The sequence below is a fragment of the Amblyomma maculatum genome, chromosome 1, assembly GCF_055883805.1.
Source record: "Amblyomma maculatum isolate TAMU_Amacu chromosome 1, ASM5588380v1, whole genome shotgun sequence".
Classification (NCBI taxonomy): domain Eukaryota; kingdom Metazoa; phylum Arthropoda; class Arachnida; order Ixodida; family Ixodidae; genus Amblyomma; species Amblyomma maculatum.
Window position 1 is genome coordinate 191,835,889 of NC_139344.1, and position 16,123 is coordinate 191,852,011.

Below are 16,123 nucleotides of genomic sequence, written 5' to 3' on the forward strand. Positions count from 1 at the left end.
TATGCAAACTAAATGTCAGCTGAAGCAACCCACCTGAAAGAAGGTATGGAGCCTATCTAAATTAATTTCACGTTTAGAGATGGAAATATGCGCACCGCGATCCAAAAGAACCAGCTCTCTGAATCCGTAAGGTTTATTTTTCTTTTTTTGCCGTTTAACATAGCGACACAAGACATATAAAAAGGAAACAAACGAAATTAGCGCTGACGCTTTACAAAGCATTTCTTTAAAAGTCAGCACTTATGAATTGTTTACGTCGCTTGTTCTTTCCCAATGTATATTTATTTTTTCCCTGGGCATTTTTTTTCCCAATGTAATTTGCATTGAAACTGATTGATAGAAGTTGCGCCTTAATTGCGCATTGCATCGAAACTGCGAGTAACATATACACTCTAGACCCCCCCCCCTTCCCCCCTTCCGTACACATCCCGCCTTAGTTGCGCTGTAATTAAGGGGTAATATGCAGATAGCCGTCGATAAATTAGCTTTTTCCTGCAACGAGGCCATCACGCGTAGAAACAAATTCCCTAACCCACTTCCTCCTAAACCTGCAAAGCACCCGTCGTGTGTAATTATACTCACCATCTAACACGTGCATTTACAGTACAAAAACAAGCGCCACCGGCAACCTTCGCCTCTGTACATTCCTTAATTTTGACCACCTGCAAATCATTCGGTTTCCATGAGACTTAGGAGCACGCCCCGGGGTTCCCTTTTCTGGTTGGCACAGTGGCTTCGGCGTTAGCCTGCGAGCCCAAAGCCATGGGACCGAAACCCAGCCACGGCGGCCAAGGAGACAAAACAAAAAAAGCCTCCCTGTGGAAATGTTATCTGAGTGTGGTGTAAAAATCGCGAGCGGTGGAAATTAATATGCATTCTTTCTTGTATATATCGTCATTCAAATTCCACGCATTGACGCATATACATCTGCAGTTTCGCTACTTCTAGGGACTCTAGTTTCGCGAAGCTAAGCCACACATACGATACATACCACGCTATGCTTTCTTGCTGGAAACTCGCGGTATGATTGTTCCTGCCGTCAAAAGCAACCGGTTGCCCCCCAGCATTCGAACCGCGGACGCTTGACCGCAATGTCGCGCGTCTGTCACGCATGCAGATGGGGTCGCAAGAAGTCCTTCCTTCTTACGATCGTGGTGAACGTGGTAGGAGGGATCGGAGCCGCCTTCCCGGACACTTACGAGGCTTACATCGCATGGAGAGGCATCATCGGCATGGTCTACCCGGCCATATTTCAGACGCCGTTCATCATGAGTGAGAGCAGCGTCCAACTTTTCATCTTTTGGTTGCAGCGAAGCTTCCATTGTTTCGATAACAACCACCCAGTCGAACATGCACACTATGAATGCCTTTCTTACGTTCTCGAGGGCTGTCATTGGGATCCTGATGCCCATGCGTGCCGAACAGCCGTCACTATACATGTCTTTGAGAGAGTGCAAAAGCAGGAAGCGCTGTTTAATATAAGTATACCGACACTTGTAAAAACAACCTATGTTCTACTGCATTGTCTGCACAACGAGAGCGGTAATAGTAGAGGGCCAGCTAGCGTTCTTCTGCCGCGGACGTAAGGCCACTCACGCCTCCTACGCACAGTGCCCTCTTAAATGGAATCAGCATGATTAGACTGCACCACAAGTAAGCATGACGTGAAGCGGCCTTCTGTTTTTGTGCGACGTCCCATGTACATACAGCCGGCATGCCTATCGCGCTCAACCCTTGTGAGATTCAATTAAAATTATTTCCCTTTGAGCGATCGGATTACTTGAATGCAAGAAACAATACGCGGTTCAAAGAACTTTGCGAAAATGCGAATTCGCGCGAAGAGATATTCCGAATTTTTACGGGCCACACCACAGGGTTCTACGCCTATAGAGACAAATCAGCGATTTCGCGTTTTGCGTGCTGACAAGACGTATGTATAGGCTTTAAGAAAAAGGGTAAAAAAAAAAAAAGAAAACAGGTGATGGCTGGACGGGCTATGAAACTTTAATCACCGGTTTCATTACGAAATATCGCAAAAATCGCTGTTTTGAGTGGACTAGAGAAGTAAGGTTCCAGATAGCAGTTTCATTGTGCTCTACATGTCCTGCAATGTTACCCATATTATAGGTTTTGTTTTGTGACCGCATCTATCGGCAACTGTCCGTCCAAAGTGGTCATTCTATAAAGTTTGCAGCATTGTGCAAGAGAGGTCTCGGGGGCCTTTCTCAAGTGCGGGGATATTTGCGAATTCTAACAGCGCTCCGCCAGCTCGCATAAAGCTCTACGAGTTTAGCGAGCTTGAGTCTCGATCTGCTAGCTTTGCAGAACTTACGAGAGCATGTGTTTGCGAGTGGCGTTCGGCTACACTCGAAAGTTTCGTGCTCTGACGCAGCGTCGTCCCTTTGCGGCGCAGGCATGGAGATCATGAGCCCCGAGAAGCGAACCTTCGCCGGCATGTTCGTCTGTGCCGTGTACGGCGTGGCACTCATGTCACTGGCCGGCGTGGCTTACCTGCTGCGCTCCTGGTTCGCCATCTCGCTGGCCACCTCACTGCCCTTCGTGGCGCTACTGGCCCTCTGGTGGTGCGGGTTCCCCTTCACTTGCACGTGCTTGCCTAACGTTCTGTCGCACATAGGGCTGCTCAATTCCTTTCACTCTTCCCTTGCGTTACAATGTAGTACACCGCTGGATGCAAGGCCGGAGGGACATACTTAAAGGAAGAAGACTATAGATTTACGCCGTTCTGTAGAGACACGCTTTGAAATGCGCGATAGCGAAATATTTACTCGATTCGTGCTCGTGTCGAGGTAAACGTGGGCTAACTTTGACGCTAACAGGCTCGTTCCAGAATCCCCGCGATGGCTGCTCAGCCAAAATAAACTCACCGAGGCCGAGATTATTGTCCAGAAGATTGCCAAGAGGAATGGAAAGAAGATACCCCCAAATTTCCTGAAGACTTTTATGGTGAGTGATGCAGATGACCATCTGCATCTACAAGATTTTACATGCGCCTAACACGCCACTGTACAATGACGATAATACACTATGTTGCCGTCTGATAAAAGAAAAACATATACAGACATTGCCAAAAGCAAACAGCCTCAGGTTTTTGCTTCTCAGTTTTGTATAGTGGGGCTTTTCTGGCATCTGTGGGAAGTCATCACTTCCTGGCAGGAGGTTTCATCTCGCTTTCAGTAGATTTATAACGCTGGAGGTGTTAAAGACCCAGAAATAAGTACAATGCGGCGATTTCAACCGGCTGATCCGGAGTAGATTTTGTCGCTCCCTAAAACCAAATAGCGTGTTTCAATAGATTTGTATTCTGAACCTGAGTCCTGATTGGACCGCGACGGTGTCTCCAGACGTCTTGCTCCTCAGCGAATTCGGAGCGCCGGATCGCCGTTTGTAATTTATCATAAGCTTCTTTACAATGGGTGTACCTATCTGACGGCAACATGCCTGATAAGAAACAAAAAAGAAAGCGATTTCCGAAGGTCGACCGCCATAATTTTTTCGAAGGCTTACAAGAACATGTTGGTGTTCAGTCCTCACATCCTCTTTAGCTTTTTTCTTCGCGGTTACATGTACATATATTTTTTTTTTCTTCCATAGTGGTAGAACTTTACAGTTTTCTCCAAGGTCTAATATCTACTGATGCTGAGAAAGATTTTAAAGTAGCAATTCTTAATGGAATCAATAGGCGAAATCCTTAAGAAGATCACGCACTATCCTTGTCGAAGTCCCTTATCCATTCAGTTTTAGGTCACGCCCACATTGCACTACAGTTGCAGTTGAAAAATGCATTAGTCCTCCCAGGATGTAAGCCTATAATATATTAACACGAGCTGACGCAATCATGCAAGCAATAGGTATACGGTTAGATGCGAGAAGGAAGCGGGTACGGCCCCTGGCGATTAAACTTGTACCCGCGGTGTATGTGACAACACTGTGGATTCCCTCACTCGCGCACAGGAACAAAAGCAGAGCCTGGCGTGCACAGAGATGGCAGTCGATGGAGGGCTGTCCCTCCGAGGCCTTGTGCAGTACCCGAACCTCCTCAAGAAAGTGGTGGTGGTGAGCTTCGGTTGGACGGCCAACACCATGGTGTACAACGGCCTATCATTCGCCGTCTCGTCTATGGGCATCAGCGACTACGTGTCCTTCACCATTAGCGGCGCCGCCGAAGTGCCGGGCGTCTGCCTGGCCTGGTACTTCATGGACAGGCACGGCAGGAGACCCGTGATGGTCTTCAGCATGTTGCTTGGGGGCATCGCGTGCATCGCCACCGTCTTCTCTCCATCAGGCAAGCGTGCCGACGCTATGCTCCGACCACGACGGCTATATAAATGGCTTATCTAGGAAGACCGTAGTGTGACTCAGCAGGTTATCGCGCTGGGCACGCCTCAAAGCGGTCATGATATCAGCATCCAGTTTATCGGTGTCACCACAACTCGTATCGCGGTCAGCAGCCCCGTACAAACCTCGTCTTCTTTACTATCTCAAATGATGTACGCCAGCTTTCCGGGGCAGAGTCCTGAATCCGTGTACCACAAAATCCTTCTCGGTCATGGTGCAAGATATATAGGTGGGGACACAGCGAGCCGCGCCGGTGTCATCTGAGCCCTACGAGATGGTAGTTCGCTTAGCGGCTCCTGGCGTAGTGGGAGGCAATGCTTTTCTATGAGGAATACGCGCTTTTTAAGGGCCATTTTCTTGCACAATGTGGCCGATGATGAGAGGAAAATATTTTCACCGCGTTGTTTTTGTATAGAACCATTAATAACCACACTTTTGTGTGCATCAGTGACACCGAGCGTGATTAAATAAGGGCGTAGGGGGCGAACAATTTTTCGCGCGTAATTTCAACTTGCTGCACGAATAAGCGGCGGAACCTTGCCGACAATTCATTAACCATCGCTTGTTTCGTTTTTCTTTTCAGTTTGCCTCTTTGGTTCGTGCGTCAGTGTGCCCGCTCAACTATTCCCCCTCTCTACGCGCAGTCGTTTGATCCCTAGTTCGCTCGTTACTTTGTTTACTCCTTAGGTTTTCTAACTGGGTTCTGTACGTAGGGACCAAACGCAGTGCCTAGTTTATTGAAACCTATTTTAGAGCACTAACTTTACCTGACTATTCGGAGTAGGCCAAGATGCTGTACGCCGACGGCCTGTTATTTTGCCGGAAGAGCCGGCGATGACAATCCACCCGGTGAACTTTGCAGCGTGCCAACTCGCTTCGTCATTACCTGCACTCTACAACCCTGATAGGATGTGTAAAGGGGTAATAGCGGGCGCAATTGTTTACTCGTTTTGGGGATGGTGCTGTCGTTCGTGCTTGTCGGGGTCGTGCAAATATTAATGGCTGTCGGGTTTGAGGCAGCATTTGTCACGGCAGCATTTGTTCCTGTTTTCGTGCACGTAACTCGTCCGCACTTTTGTTCGCTTGATTATCCCATTCGTCCACTCAGTCTTTCGCACGTTAGTGATTTGTGCGATATAAGAAGTGGTACGGGGCGCTGTTTTATTTCCTTTATTAAGTAGTTAAGAATGCCCTATGAATTTTATTTTATATTTTTGTCCGGTTCGCCTCATCGAACGCAGGATTCGCTTTCCCTGCCCTATTTACGCAACCTAAAGTGAGTGAGTTGAGTGAAAGTGAGCGCCTTCAATTGAACAACAATGACAATGGTTGAGTGATGTGCTGTGCATAAACTGTGACTTCAACCTTTTCTTCGCTACTTTGTCAGGATATAAATTTCGGTAATAGACAAGCTAATAAATAATTCTGGACTTCGCGTCTGCACTGATGCAAAAATGGGTACGGCTTAAGAATAGTGCTACGGTGATGTTTTTGCCAATGACAAAGAAACAATTCAGGCCACACGAACGGAACGGCTTTTGCGGGACAGAGCATCGTGCGATATCAGCTGGTTGCTATCGGAACGGCGCCGTTATGTTTTTTTTTTTTTTCTTGTGGCGAAGATTCACCGCTATATCGACGCTGGCGCTGCGATCAGCGACCCGGTTCGGAGGAGCGTACGCTGGTACTTTATCTGGTCACTTGCGTCCAGTGCCTCGCCCATGCTGTGTCCTCACCTAAATATTCCTAGCCCGTGCTTTTCGGTTCTAAGAGTAAAATAAATAAATAATTGAAGGGACACTTAGGGACAAATTTTGAAACGCTCCTTACCTGAGTGAGGACGACTTAAGATAGGCTCGCCTTCCCTAGTCAATTTTTTAACACGCCTTACTGAGGAGCACTTAATGATGCCTCTCTTGAAGCGCCCTTTTTCCTAGGTAGGCACTGTGCTACCTCCATGCTCCCTTTCGTCGCTCCTTCACCGGCACGCACGCTTCCATGCACAACAATTCGCTTTGCGCTTGCGCAGTAGGGCGTCTCTGCCGGCTCGGGTGACGCCCACTGCTAGTAGAAAAGCGCGCAGAGCGAAAATTCGGTGCTACTCCTGCAGGTGGTGGTGGTAACAACTTTTATTGCCACAAAATGCAAGGGATGATTAGTTCGGGCTGGGGCGAGTTCAGGGTGCCCTCCAGTCGGGGGCGATCTCTTGACCTCGAGTGATGCAAAGCCCCTCCGTTTTAAACAGTTGCATACTGCCAGGTCAGCCATGTTTCTCTGTCAAACCAAGTACGTACAGATTTGAAACAAAACGTGTCAGATCAAAAACGAGAGCCCATAGGAGCGTAACCCGAAATAATTACAGAGTCATAAAGGTGTACTTGCCTTTTTTTACAATTTGAACAATTATACTTCAAATATTGAGCGCATATTCTCGATACCAAACGCATACAAGCGGCTCCTCGTCACTCTGAATGCCTCCTTAGCCAAGTAGCCGCTAAGGATGGTTCAAAAATTTTACGCCTCTCTTAAACGTCTCATTGAGTTTATTAAGCATGGAGTCGGGCTCCTCGCGGAAGTTAAGGAACTAGCGTAAGCCAACGAGCGTTCTAAACTTCACATTTACGAAGCGACCGCTCCCGTTGCGGATCATCGTTTACGTGTGCATGTACTTGCTATCGTATACCTATCACTAATCTTTTCATTTTTGCCTCTTACATCCCACACATACAAATCAGCATAGTTTTTTGCTACTGCATATATGAAGGACCACCCGACGCAAATATAAAGTCCTGCTTTAACCAAGCCGTATGAGCGTGCCTACGTGACCTATAGGGGCAGCATGTCTATAATAACTCCGGGTCCAAGGGTCCTGGAAGGCTGGATTCCCATCTCACCCTCCCATCTCAAAGACGAAGCCCTAGTAGGCAGCGCCTAACCAACTCAACCATGTCACGTGGTCTCGTGACGACACACAGCCGACGACTGGTCAGTGCACGGCCATGTCGCAGGCCGACTATCATGAAAGGTGCCCCGGATCGCCGATCGTAATACGTCATTATAGCCTTTTTTTTTCTTATATCCATGTGGTACCTATAATAAGGACTGCTAGTCATTTCTCACATATAATTTTGCCTCTGTGTGGAGCTAGCGAAAGTGGAATAAAAATACAACTTCCTTTTCTTGCGTCTCTCCCTTAGCGTTTAACGGCTCATATATAAAGGAACTGAATGATGTGATGGGGGATTAGTACCTCCCTCATGGACGGCTCCGGATTATTAACTTCGACCTCCTGGGATTCTTTACCAGACTCTGCGCGATCTCAGTGCAAGTTGAAGAACATTAAGGAGCGTCTTTTGTTCGGAATGCACTTGACGTCTCTCTCTACATCTCTGGATCTCAAAGGGAGAAGGGATGCACATGCGAGAAAAAGGATGGGGTGGGGACGTAACGTGCTTTCTGCGTAATTTTTGCTTTCTTTCTGGAGCACATGCAAGAATATTATGCGTATAATTCTAAACCAGCTTCTCCCTTTCTTTTTTACTTCTACACCAACCACGAATGTCCATGTGAGGTACAGTTCTAGAGCGAATATGTCCCGTTATCAACCAAACTCGGATTGTTCCGGTGCGTGGAAGGATGGTCACGTAAAATCAGGAAGAGGTCAGAAACATTCGTATTAATGCTAAATTTCTCAGGGAGTTTCCTGTAATCCTGATTGATTTGGCGACGCCAGGAATTGAACTCAGAACCTTCCGATTGCGAGACGGGCGCGCCACCGACAGGTAATGACAGCGCGTTGGTCCAAGCTGCGTGAATGTGCGGTACATTCAGCAGTAGTCGCAGTGATAGCGAAGTCATGTGGTAGTGATGTTGTGACCATATGCTCCTTTCCTTGCCATCGTCCAGAACGGTGCGTTGAAACGACACTAGTCGAAATTTTTTAATTAGCGACGCAGTATGATTCAGAATAGGCCACAGCTGCGTTCGCGTTCACAACACTCAAGCAGTCTTAAGTGCCCTCCGCAACATTTGCTGGATGCACACATCATATTCACGTCTGCACAATTATAATTGCTGCTTTATTTGCAGATAATTCATTTCGTCCCTTCGCCATTTTTCTTTATTTTTGTAACGTGCTCAGTTCCAGCTGCTTGGCTGTTAGTAAATAACCTAAAATAAAACCCTTGCATGTTTGCTCTCAGCGCAGATAGTGCGTGGCCCCCTGTGGTGCTGTGCAGCCTGGGAAAAATGAGCATCACGGCCTCCTTCGCCACGATATACGTGTACAGCGCCGAACTGTTCCCTACTGTGCTAAGGACTTCCGCCATGGGTATTGCCGCCATGACAGCGAGCATCAGTCTCATCATCACGCCTCATATACTCTACCTGGTGCGAGCCTTGTACGAAAACTTATATACGAAAAAAACACACAAAAAGCAACAGCCAATTTCATGCAATAGCTCATCCTCCAGTCCGTTCGTCCGTGCAGCGAGTGTGTGGCGCCTGCCTTATACTTGTTTATGCCAACGCATTGTATATACTGTTATCCGCGTAACGGCTCAGTTTATGCGCACGTTATTATCTCCTTCAAATTCCGTTGCTTTCGCCGTTTGCCCAATTAGAGTAGCTAAAATTGCATATGAAGCAATTTAATCGCCAACACTGAAAATGAAGCTGTCTCGATCAATCCGATGGATTGTCCGTTCACTTTTCTGCCCCTTCTTTTGGTGTGGTACAGAAAGGCACTTATTGCCAAAAGAAGACGGCTTCTCTGTAATTCGTTGTGGGAGTGCGTGTATGCGAAAATGGAGCGAACAAACTTGACCGACTGTTCGAATGCCACCACCACTATAGGGAAACTGCACTGTATAGGTGGGGCTGCAGTTGTACAGCAGCGTGACTAGAAAATGCTGCTGTTAGCCGCTTGGTTCGCGATAAACGACTGAGCATATTCATCATTGTTATAGATACGCGTGTGACAGATAACGTCCTTCGCCAAGCGCTTTCGATGTAGCCCAGTTAACTGACACATGCTATGCAAAGCTTCGACAGAGTGTGCAGTCTGATCCCCGTAAGCCCATGCAGATGACGTGAAAATGCCCTAAAAAGCCGCCTCAGAAGTGTTTGCTCTTCTCGCTAAGATATGTGTTACGGCGCGGCGATCGACACAGCAAACTTCATTGCAGGTTGCCTATACACTCCCGTAAATTCTTATCGTGCGGTCTCGCAGGGTCAGCTCTACGGCGTCGTCATCCCGAGCGCTATTTTCGGTGCCTTATCGGTGGCAGGAGGCGTTGCTGTCCTCCTGCTGCCGGAAACGATGAAAGCACGCCTGCCAGAAACGCTCAGCGAAGGAGAGGCTTTCGGGAAGGACGTCCGATTATGCAGCTGCACTGGAAGAAGGTACGTTGCGTGATGGTATATCGTTCCTTCGTCATGACAGCCTGCAAGCATTCCAGTAAAATACGATGCCGAACCAAGCTGGAATTATCGCGTCGAGTCAGAACCGATATATGGTAAAAACACGTATGTTTTCAAAAAGTGCGTGACGCTGCATGTGCGGGTGGAATGTCTTTGATAAAACTGTACAAGAGCTAATAAGCGCGCGCGTGCCAACACATAACGCACCGAGCGATGGGAAGTAACGGTTCATTTGTCCTGCAACTCCGAAAGGAGACTTTGCTGTGTGACATGAGCGATTGGCGGAAGCTATCATGATGGAATTGCATCGGTATTCATTAGTGCATTCCATCAGTGGGTCCACCGCATTTCTGCTGGAAGCAGACTCCAAACACTCCCTAAAAGAGGATATATGCGACAAAAATGTGTTATTGGGCAATAACGTAGACGTGAGCACGAGGAACGCACTGTAGGCATAGCGTGTGCATTCTAGACGCAAGGTTTTCATTCATCAATCAATCCTCATTTATTGAGCTAGAGAACTGGCTTTGAGGAGACGAGCCGTAAGATATATACGTATCTATGAGGTCGCATAAATACTTCCTTCGCCGTTTTACAGCCACATTGTCATACGAAACGGGGGCATGCCAAAAATGACACTGAAACCATGAGTTCCCCTTCGCATTCCGGCGCATCACCACTGTTGGGACTTGGTTAGCGACGCCATCGGCTCCTCCGGTATACCTCCGGTGTTGGTGCCGTGCTCGAAGAAGCGAGAGGCTCAGTTGAGAGGAGAAGAGAAAGAGACTTTATACAAGAGGTTACATGTTCCAGGTTCACAGTGAGAGAGAGCTCGCATACGATGGAGCTCGGTATATCTACCGAAAAAGTTCCCCAGGTCCCCACACAGAGTCCCTAGGAACGCACGTCACATCACGTAACTGTGGGAGAGAGTCCAGAGGAACGCCCACGGTCAAAGGGCAGCTTGACGCGGGTTAAAATTTATGACCGCGGCGGAAGCGGCCGCTCCTTGGAGGTGGTATCCGAAACCCTTGGAAAGGGCTGCGCCGCCGGCTCCGTCCGCTCCGCTTCACGGCAAATGGCCCCGGAGTCGCGTCTCGGCCGCGGCGCGAAGTGACGAAAACCGAGCAGTTAGACAGCACCGCGTAAACGCAGTTCTTGTAAGATCGGCGCCAACTGCTCTGTGTGTTTCTCTTTTTGGGCGGAGAAGGCGCAGACAGTCATAAATTCCCGATACACGTCGAAACAAGGACCGAAGAGAATGCGTGGCACAGGAAGTCGTTCACTGTGGCCTCTTCGAAAGGCACTTGGCCAGATGTCCCTTTGAAGCCGCCGTCCGGACGCAACAGCACCCCCGCCGCCAGACACTGCATCAGGAGGTCGCGCAGTTTGGCGCTGCTCGGCTGACTTGATGCGTTGACTCGAAGGCTCGAACGAGTGGTCGGCTCCGCTTTTCTCCGAATCTCTGGTTCTCTCTGCTGCATGGTGTCCTCCTCTCAGCACTCAGCGGCACCCGTCGCTTGGAACTTGTGTACGCCTGGCGCGCTCAGCAAGACTGCCTTTGCCAAACACACCCAGCACAGTAAGCACCCCGTGAAAACCACTCGAAACGCCAGATCTTCAAGAAAACAATCGTTTCTGCTAATATGCTATAAAAAAAAACGAACCAGAGTGCCCGACAAGTGTAAAAGCCCAAAGAAGACCTCCCGCAAGGGCGCCTTTACACCACGACGCCATCTGATTATGCAATTCGACTAAATGAATGTCTAAAATGCTAGAGCATATCAGGCAGGCGAAGGGGACAGCTCACTGTACTAGGAGCGTTGTATTATTCCCTTCTATATCTAGCTGTTTCGATTTAAGGTGACTTTGATGCCCCCGAGGTTTCGCACACCCTTTGACAACCTGCACACATTCCCCAGTGCGCATTAAACATAGTGGCGCTGCATTAAACTCAAAGTGCGCTTATTCGACTGCATGCGGTACATACCATTCTGAAATCATAAACGTCTATGAATACAATGCATTCGGTTACACAGATGCATAACAAGGTAGGAAAGGGGTTGAATTGATTTCAGAATGCTCGACTGAGACCGTCAGCGTTGGTATGCAGCTTTCCTTTCTTGTATCGCACTTCGAAGTTGTGCTGCTGAAGAGCTAAACTCCACCTAAGTAGGCGGCCGTTCTTTGAGGATATGCTTTGCAGCCACGTTAAGGGGCAGTGGTCAGTCTCTATAGTAAACTTTGACCCGGCAACGTAGCAGGCGAGCTTCTGTACAGCCCAAATGAGGCATGCACACTCCTTTTCTGATGTGCTGTACGCTTCTTCTCTAGAGCTCAATTTGCGACTAATGTACAGAATGGGTCGCTCTTGCCCATTCGAGTCGGTCTGACAAAGCACGGCTCCCAAACCTCGGTCGCTGGCATCGCACTGAATGACAAAAGGCTTCGAAAAATCGGGCGCTGTGAGAACAGGTCTTTGACTCAACACCCTTTTCAAACTTTCGAACGCGGCCTCTTTCTTGGCGTCCCACTGAATGATCACGGGCTCTGTTTTTCGCAGACAATCTGTCAAGGGACTTGCAATCTCGGAATATTGCCTGACGTAATGCTGGTAATAACCAGTAAGCCCTAGAAAAGCCCTCATTTCTGTCTTAGTCTTCGGGTGACGATAGTCTGCCACGGCAGCTATTTTCAGTTCAGATGGTCGGCGTCTACCCCTTCCAACGCTATGCCCCAGGTAGGTGACTTCCGCGCAGCCCAAGTGACATTTCTCAGCTCTTACCGTGAGCCCTGCCGCCATCAACCTCTCCATTACCTTACGCAGGTGATCTATATGATCCTCCCACGTGTTTGAAAAAAATCGCTACATCATCTAGGTAAGGAAGAGCGAACTTCTCCAGTCCGTGTAGAACCCTGTCCATTAGGCGAGAAAAACAATAACGGGCATTCTTCAGCCCAAAGCTGAGCATCACTGGTCGGAATGTTCCTAACGGGGAAATAAAAGCCGCGTAGCGACTGGCACGCTCAGTAAGCGGAACTTGCCAGTATCCGCGAACAAGGTCTAAGGTTGAAATATACTTAGCCTGGGATACTGTCTCAACCCTTTCTTCGATGTTTGGTATTGGGTACGTCTGATCGACCGTTACCGAGTTTAAACGCCGGTAATCTATGCAAGGTCTTGGATCTTTGCCAGGGACTTCAACTAAAATCAATGGCGACGTGAAATCGCTTTCGGTTGGAATTATCACCCCTAATTCACACATCCGGCGAATTTCAGCCTCCATAATTTCCCTCTGCTTGGGAGAAACCCGGTACGCCTTGCATCGAATCGGCTTATCATCTGTCAACTCGATATCATGTTCTACCAAGTTTGTTTTGCCTGGTCTGTCTGAGAAGACGAGAGAGAAATCCTGGACTACTTGTTCCAAGTCGCTCTTTTGACTTTCGCTTAAACCGGGCTCTGCCTCGATTTTGGCGAGCAGGACACTGTCTGCCGCAGTGGTTCCCGTCATGACAGGTGGAATCTGAGGGGTTTCCTCCTCTGGGAGGTTAAGTGCCAGGTTCACCACCGCCTCTCGCTGAATGTAAGGCTTCATGAGGTTACTGTGGTACACTCTAGAGTGTTTTCTTCCAAGCTTCACCTCATAATTGGTGTCAGAAAGCTTGGACACCACTTTGGCTGGCCCTTCCCATTGAACATCGAGCTTTGTCTTTTTCGAAGGGCATAGCAACATGACTTCATCGCCCTCTTTGAAATTTCGCCTGCGAGCCGTCCTATCATAGCGTGCCTTGGCAAGCGTCTGCGCCGCTTTCATATTGCTTTCCACTATCTCTCGGGTCTTTCCCAGGCGTTCCAGCAATTGCAACACGTAAGAGACTACGTCAGGATTCTCGCCTTGACCCTCCCACGATTCTCGCAACAATCGTAGTGGACCTCTCAAGTTACGCCCGTACACAAGCTCTGCCGGACTGAAACCCGTGCTCTCGTGAGGAGCCGATCTGAGGGCAAACATTGCCGCAGGAATGCAACTTTCCCAATCACGTTTTTCTTCAAAACAAAGAGCCCTTAAAATTCTCTTCAAAACGGAGTGCATTCGCTCAACCGGATTCGACTGCGGAGGGTGAACCGAGCTATGCACGACCTTGATTCCACATCGCTCAAAGAACGTCGTCGTGAGACAACTAGTGAACACGCTTCCGTTGTCACTTTGGATCTCTGCTGGGAATCCGATCCGCGAGAAAATAGCCAGCAAAGCATCCACGACGCATGCAGCAGTTAGCTCTTTCAAGGGGATCGCTTCTGAAAATTTAGTGGCTACGCACAGCGCGGTCAAGACGTAGCGGCAACCTGATTCCGACATTGGTAGCGGTCCAACGATATCAATAACTAGCCGCCGGAATGGCTCAGTAATTATCGGAACCAATTTCATCGGTGCCTTCCACTTGTCAGTGGACTTCCCAATTCTTTGGCATGTGTCACACGAGCGAACGTAGTCCTCTACCTCTTTCCAGCACCCGGGCCAGTAGTACTCTTGTACTAACCTTGCTTTAGTTTTTCGTATGCCCAAGTGGCCGGCCCAAGCGTTGCTATGTGCCAGGTCTACAATCTGCTTGCGATACTTCCGCGGGACCAACAATTGGTCGTATACTCTACCTCTACTGTCAGAGTATCGGCGGTACATTAGATCATCTTTTTCATAGAACGAAATGTTCTTTCTGGGGGCGCCTTGTTTGACACTCTCTAGCAGGGCGCTCAATGAAACATCTCCTTTCTGCTCGGCAACAAGTGTTACCTTGTCGAGCAGTGCGAGCTGCTTCCAGCTGTCGGACGCAGGTGACAATACTGAGCCTGCGCCCGGGTTTTCCTCAGCAGGCGCCTCTGTGCTTTCAGTGCCCTCCCCTTGACTCTCATCGTCTGGAGCGCGGGGCTGAACAACAGGCGGAACAGCGTCGGGCTCAGCTGTCGCATTTACTGGCGCTTCTTTTGGCGGTGTGATTCCGAGCTTTCCTGAGAGTTCGCGAGCCCTCGAACGGGTTAACACCATGCAAGCTATGCTATTAGAGAACGACTGACCCCGTTCCTTCAGTATCTGCTCAGATTTATTCGAAAACAGATAGGGGAAATGATCAGGTAGGTTGGGAGAAATCGCCGCCTCTGTGCATACTTTCCCGAACGGGCCTTCTATTACCACCTTAGCCAGTGGCAGGCAGACACTCTGTTCTTCTACTACCTGCCGGATCCATGCGCATTCTCCCGTAAAATGTTCCGGAGAAACACAACGCGGATGCGCCACATCCATGGTGGCCGCAGAATCTCTCAACACTCTGCATTTCTTGCCATTAACAAGCAGCTCCTGCATGTACGGCTGTAAAAGCCTCATATTCTCATCAGAATCTGCAATGCTTGCAAAAGCGACTTTCTTTTTGCAGCTTCTAGCCAAGTGGCCCCGTTCCTTGCAGTTATAACATACAACTGGCCTGCGCGCCTCGAATGCTCTTGCGTTGTCATCAGGTGACTTTGACCTTTCCGCTGGATTCGGCGATTTTGCCTGGCCCTCCGTTCCGCTCCCCAGTGCCTGTGGAGGAGCTTTTTCAAGGTTTTTCGGAGGAGAAAATCTCCTTCCTTCGAGCCTGCGAGGAACAAAGTCCGTTCTGTCGCTTTTTTCCTGTTTTGCCAATTTCGGGCGTACATTTCGGCGAATGTTGTATTCTTCAGCCAGTTCGGCTGCTTTATCCAAACTTAGTTCCGTCATTCTATCCTGCACCCAGAATCTAACTTCCTCCGAGATTCCTCGATAGAATTGTTCTAGGCCAATGCACTCGACCACTTTGTCGTGATCTTCATATGCGCCTGCGCTCTTTAGCCATTCTGTCATATTAGCTCTGATCTCATACGCAAACTCCTGATGAGATTCTGTACCCTTCCTCGCGTTTCTAAAACGCTGCCGAAAGGCCTCAGTCGACAGACGGTATTTCCGCAACAGCGCCGCTTTAACTTTATCGTAGTCTTTAGCCTCGTCGTTGCTAAGGCGTGCGACTACCACGGAAGCCTCGCATGGAAGTACAGTCAACAGCTTTTGTGGCCATTCGTCCCTTTCGAAGCCGACCTTTTCGCATGTGCGTTCAAAGTTAACGAGAAAAAGTGCTATGTCCTCGCCCACCCTAAACGGCTGCAGAAGGTCCTTCATTTTGGACTGACCACCTGAAGAAACAGAGCGCCCCGTGGAAATACGAAGTGCCTCTATCTCGAGTTTCTTCAGCTGTAATTCATGCTCTCTTTGTTCTACTTCCTTTTTTCTCTCCAGCTTCTTCTCTTCTAGTTTTTTTCTCTCTAGAACTGTTT

General features: G+C 48.7%; 1 protein-coding gene across 9 annotated transcripts in view; it reads left to right on the top strand.

Moving 5' to 3' along the window:
• Positions 1 to 16,123, top strand: part of LOC146205255 (beta-alanine transporter-like) — a 201,955-nt gene that overhangs the window by 120,158 nt on the left and 65,674 nt on the right. For 7 of the 9 annotated variants that reach the window (XM_084582573.1, XM_084582599.1, XM_084582590.1 and 4 more), the window contains 6 exons: positions 1,118 to 1,272; positions 2,414 to 2,582; positions 2,838 to 2,964; positions 3,973 to 4,303; positions 8,564 to 8,745; positions 9,587 to 9,759. In XM_084582573.1, the coding sequence (XP_084438699.1) occupies positions 1,118 to 1,272; positions 2,414 to 2,582; positions 2,838 to 2,964; positions 3,973 to 4,303; positions 8,564 to 8,745; positions 9,587 to 9,759 (1,137 nt within the window). Of the gene's footprint in view, positions 1 to 1,117; positions 1,273 to 2,413; positions 2,583 to 2,837; positions 2,965 to 3,972; positions 4,304 to 8,558; positions 8,746 to 9,586; positions 9,760 to 16,123 lie in introns of those variants that run through there. The other 2 variants (XM_084582614.1, XM_084582628.1) reach the window with 2 other exon arrangements.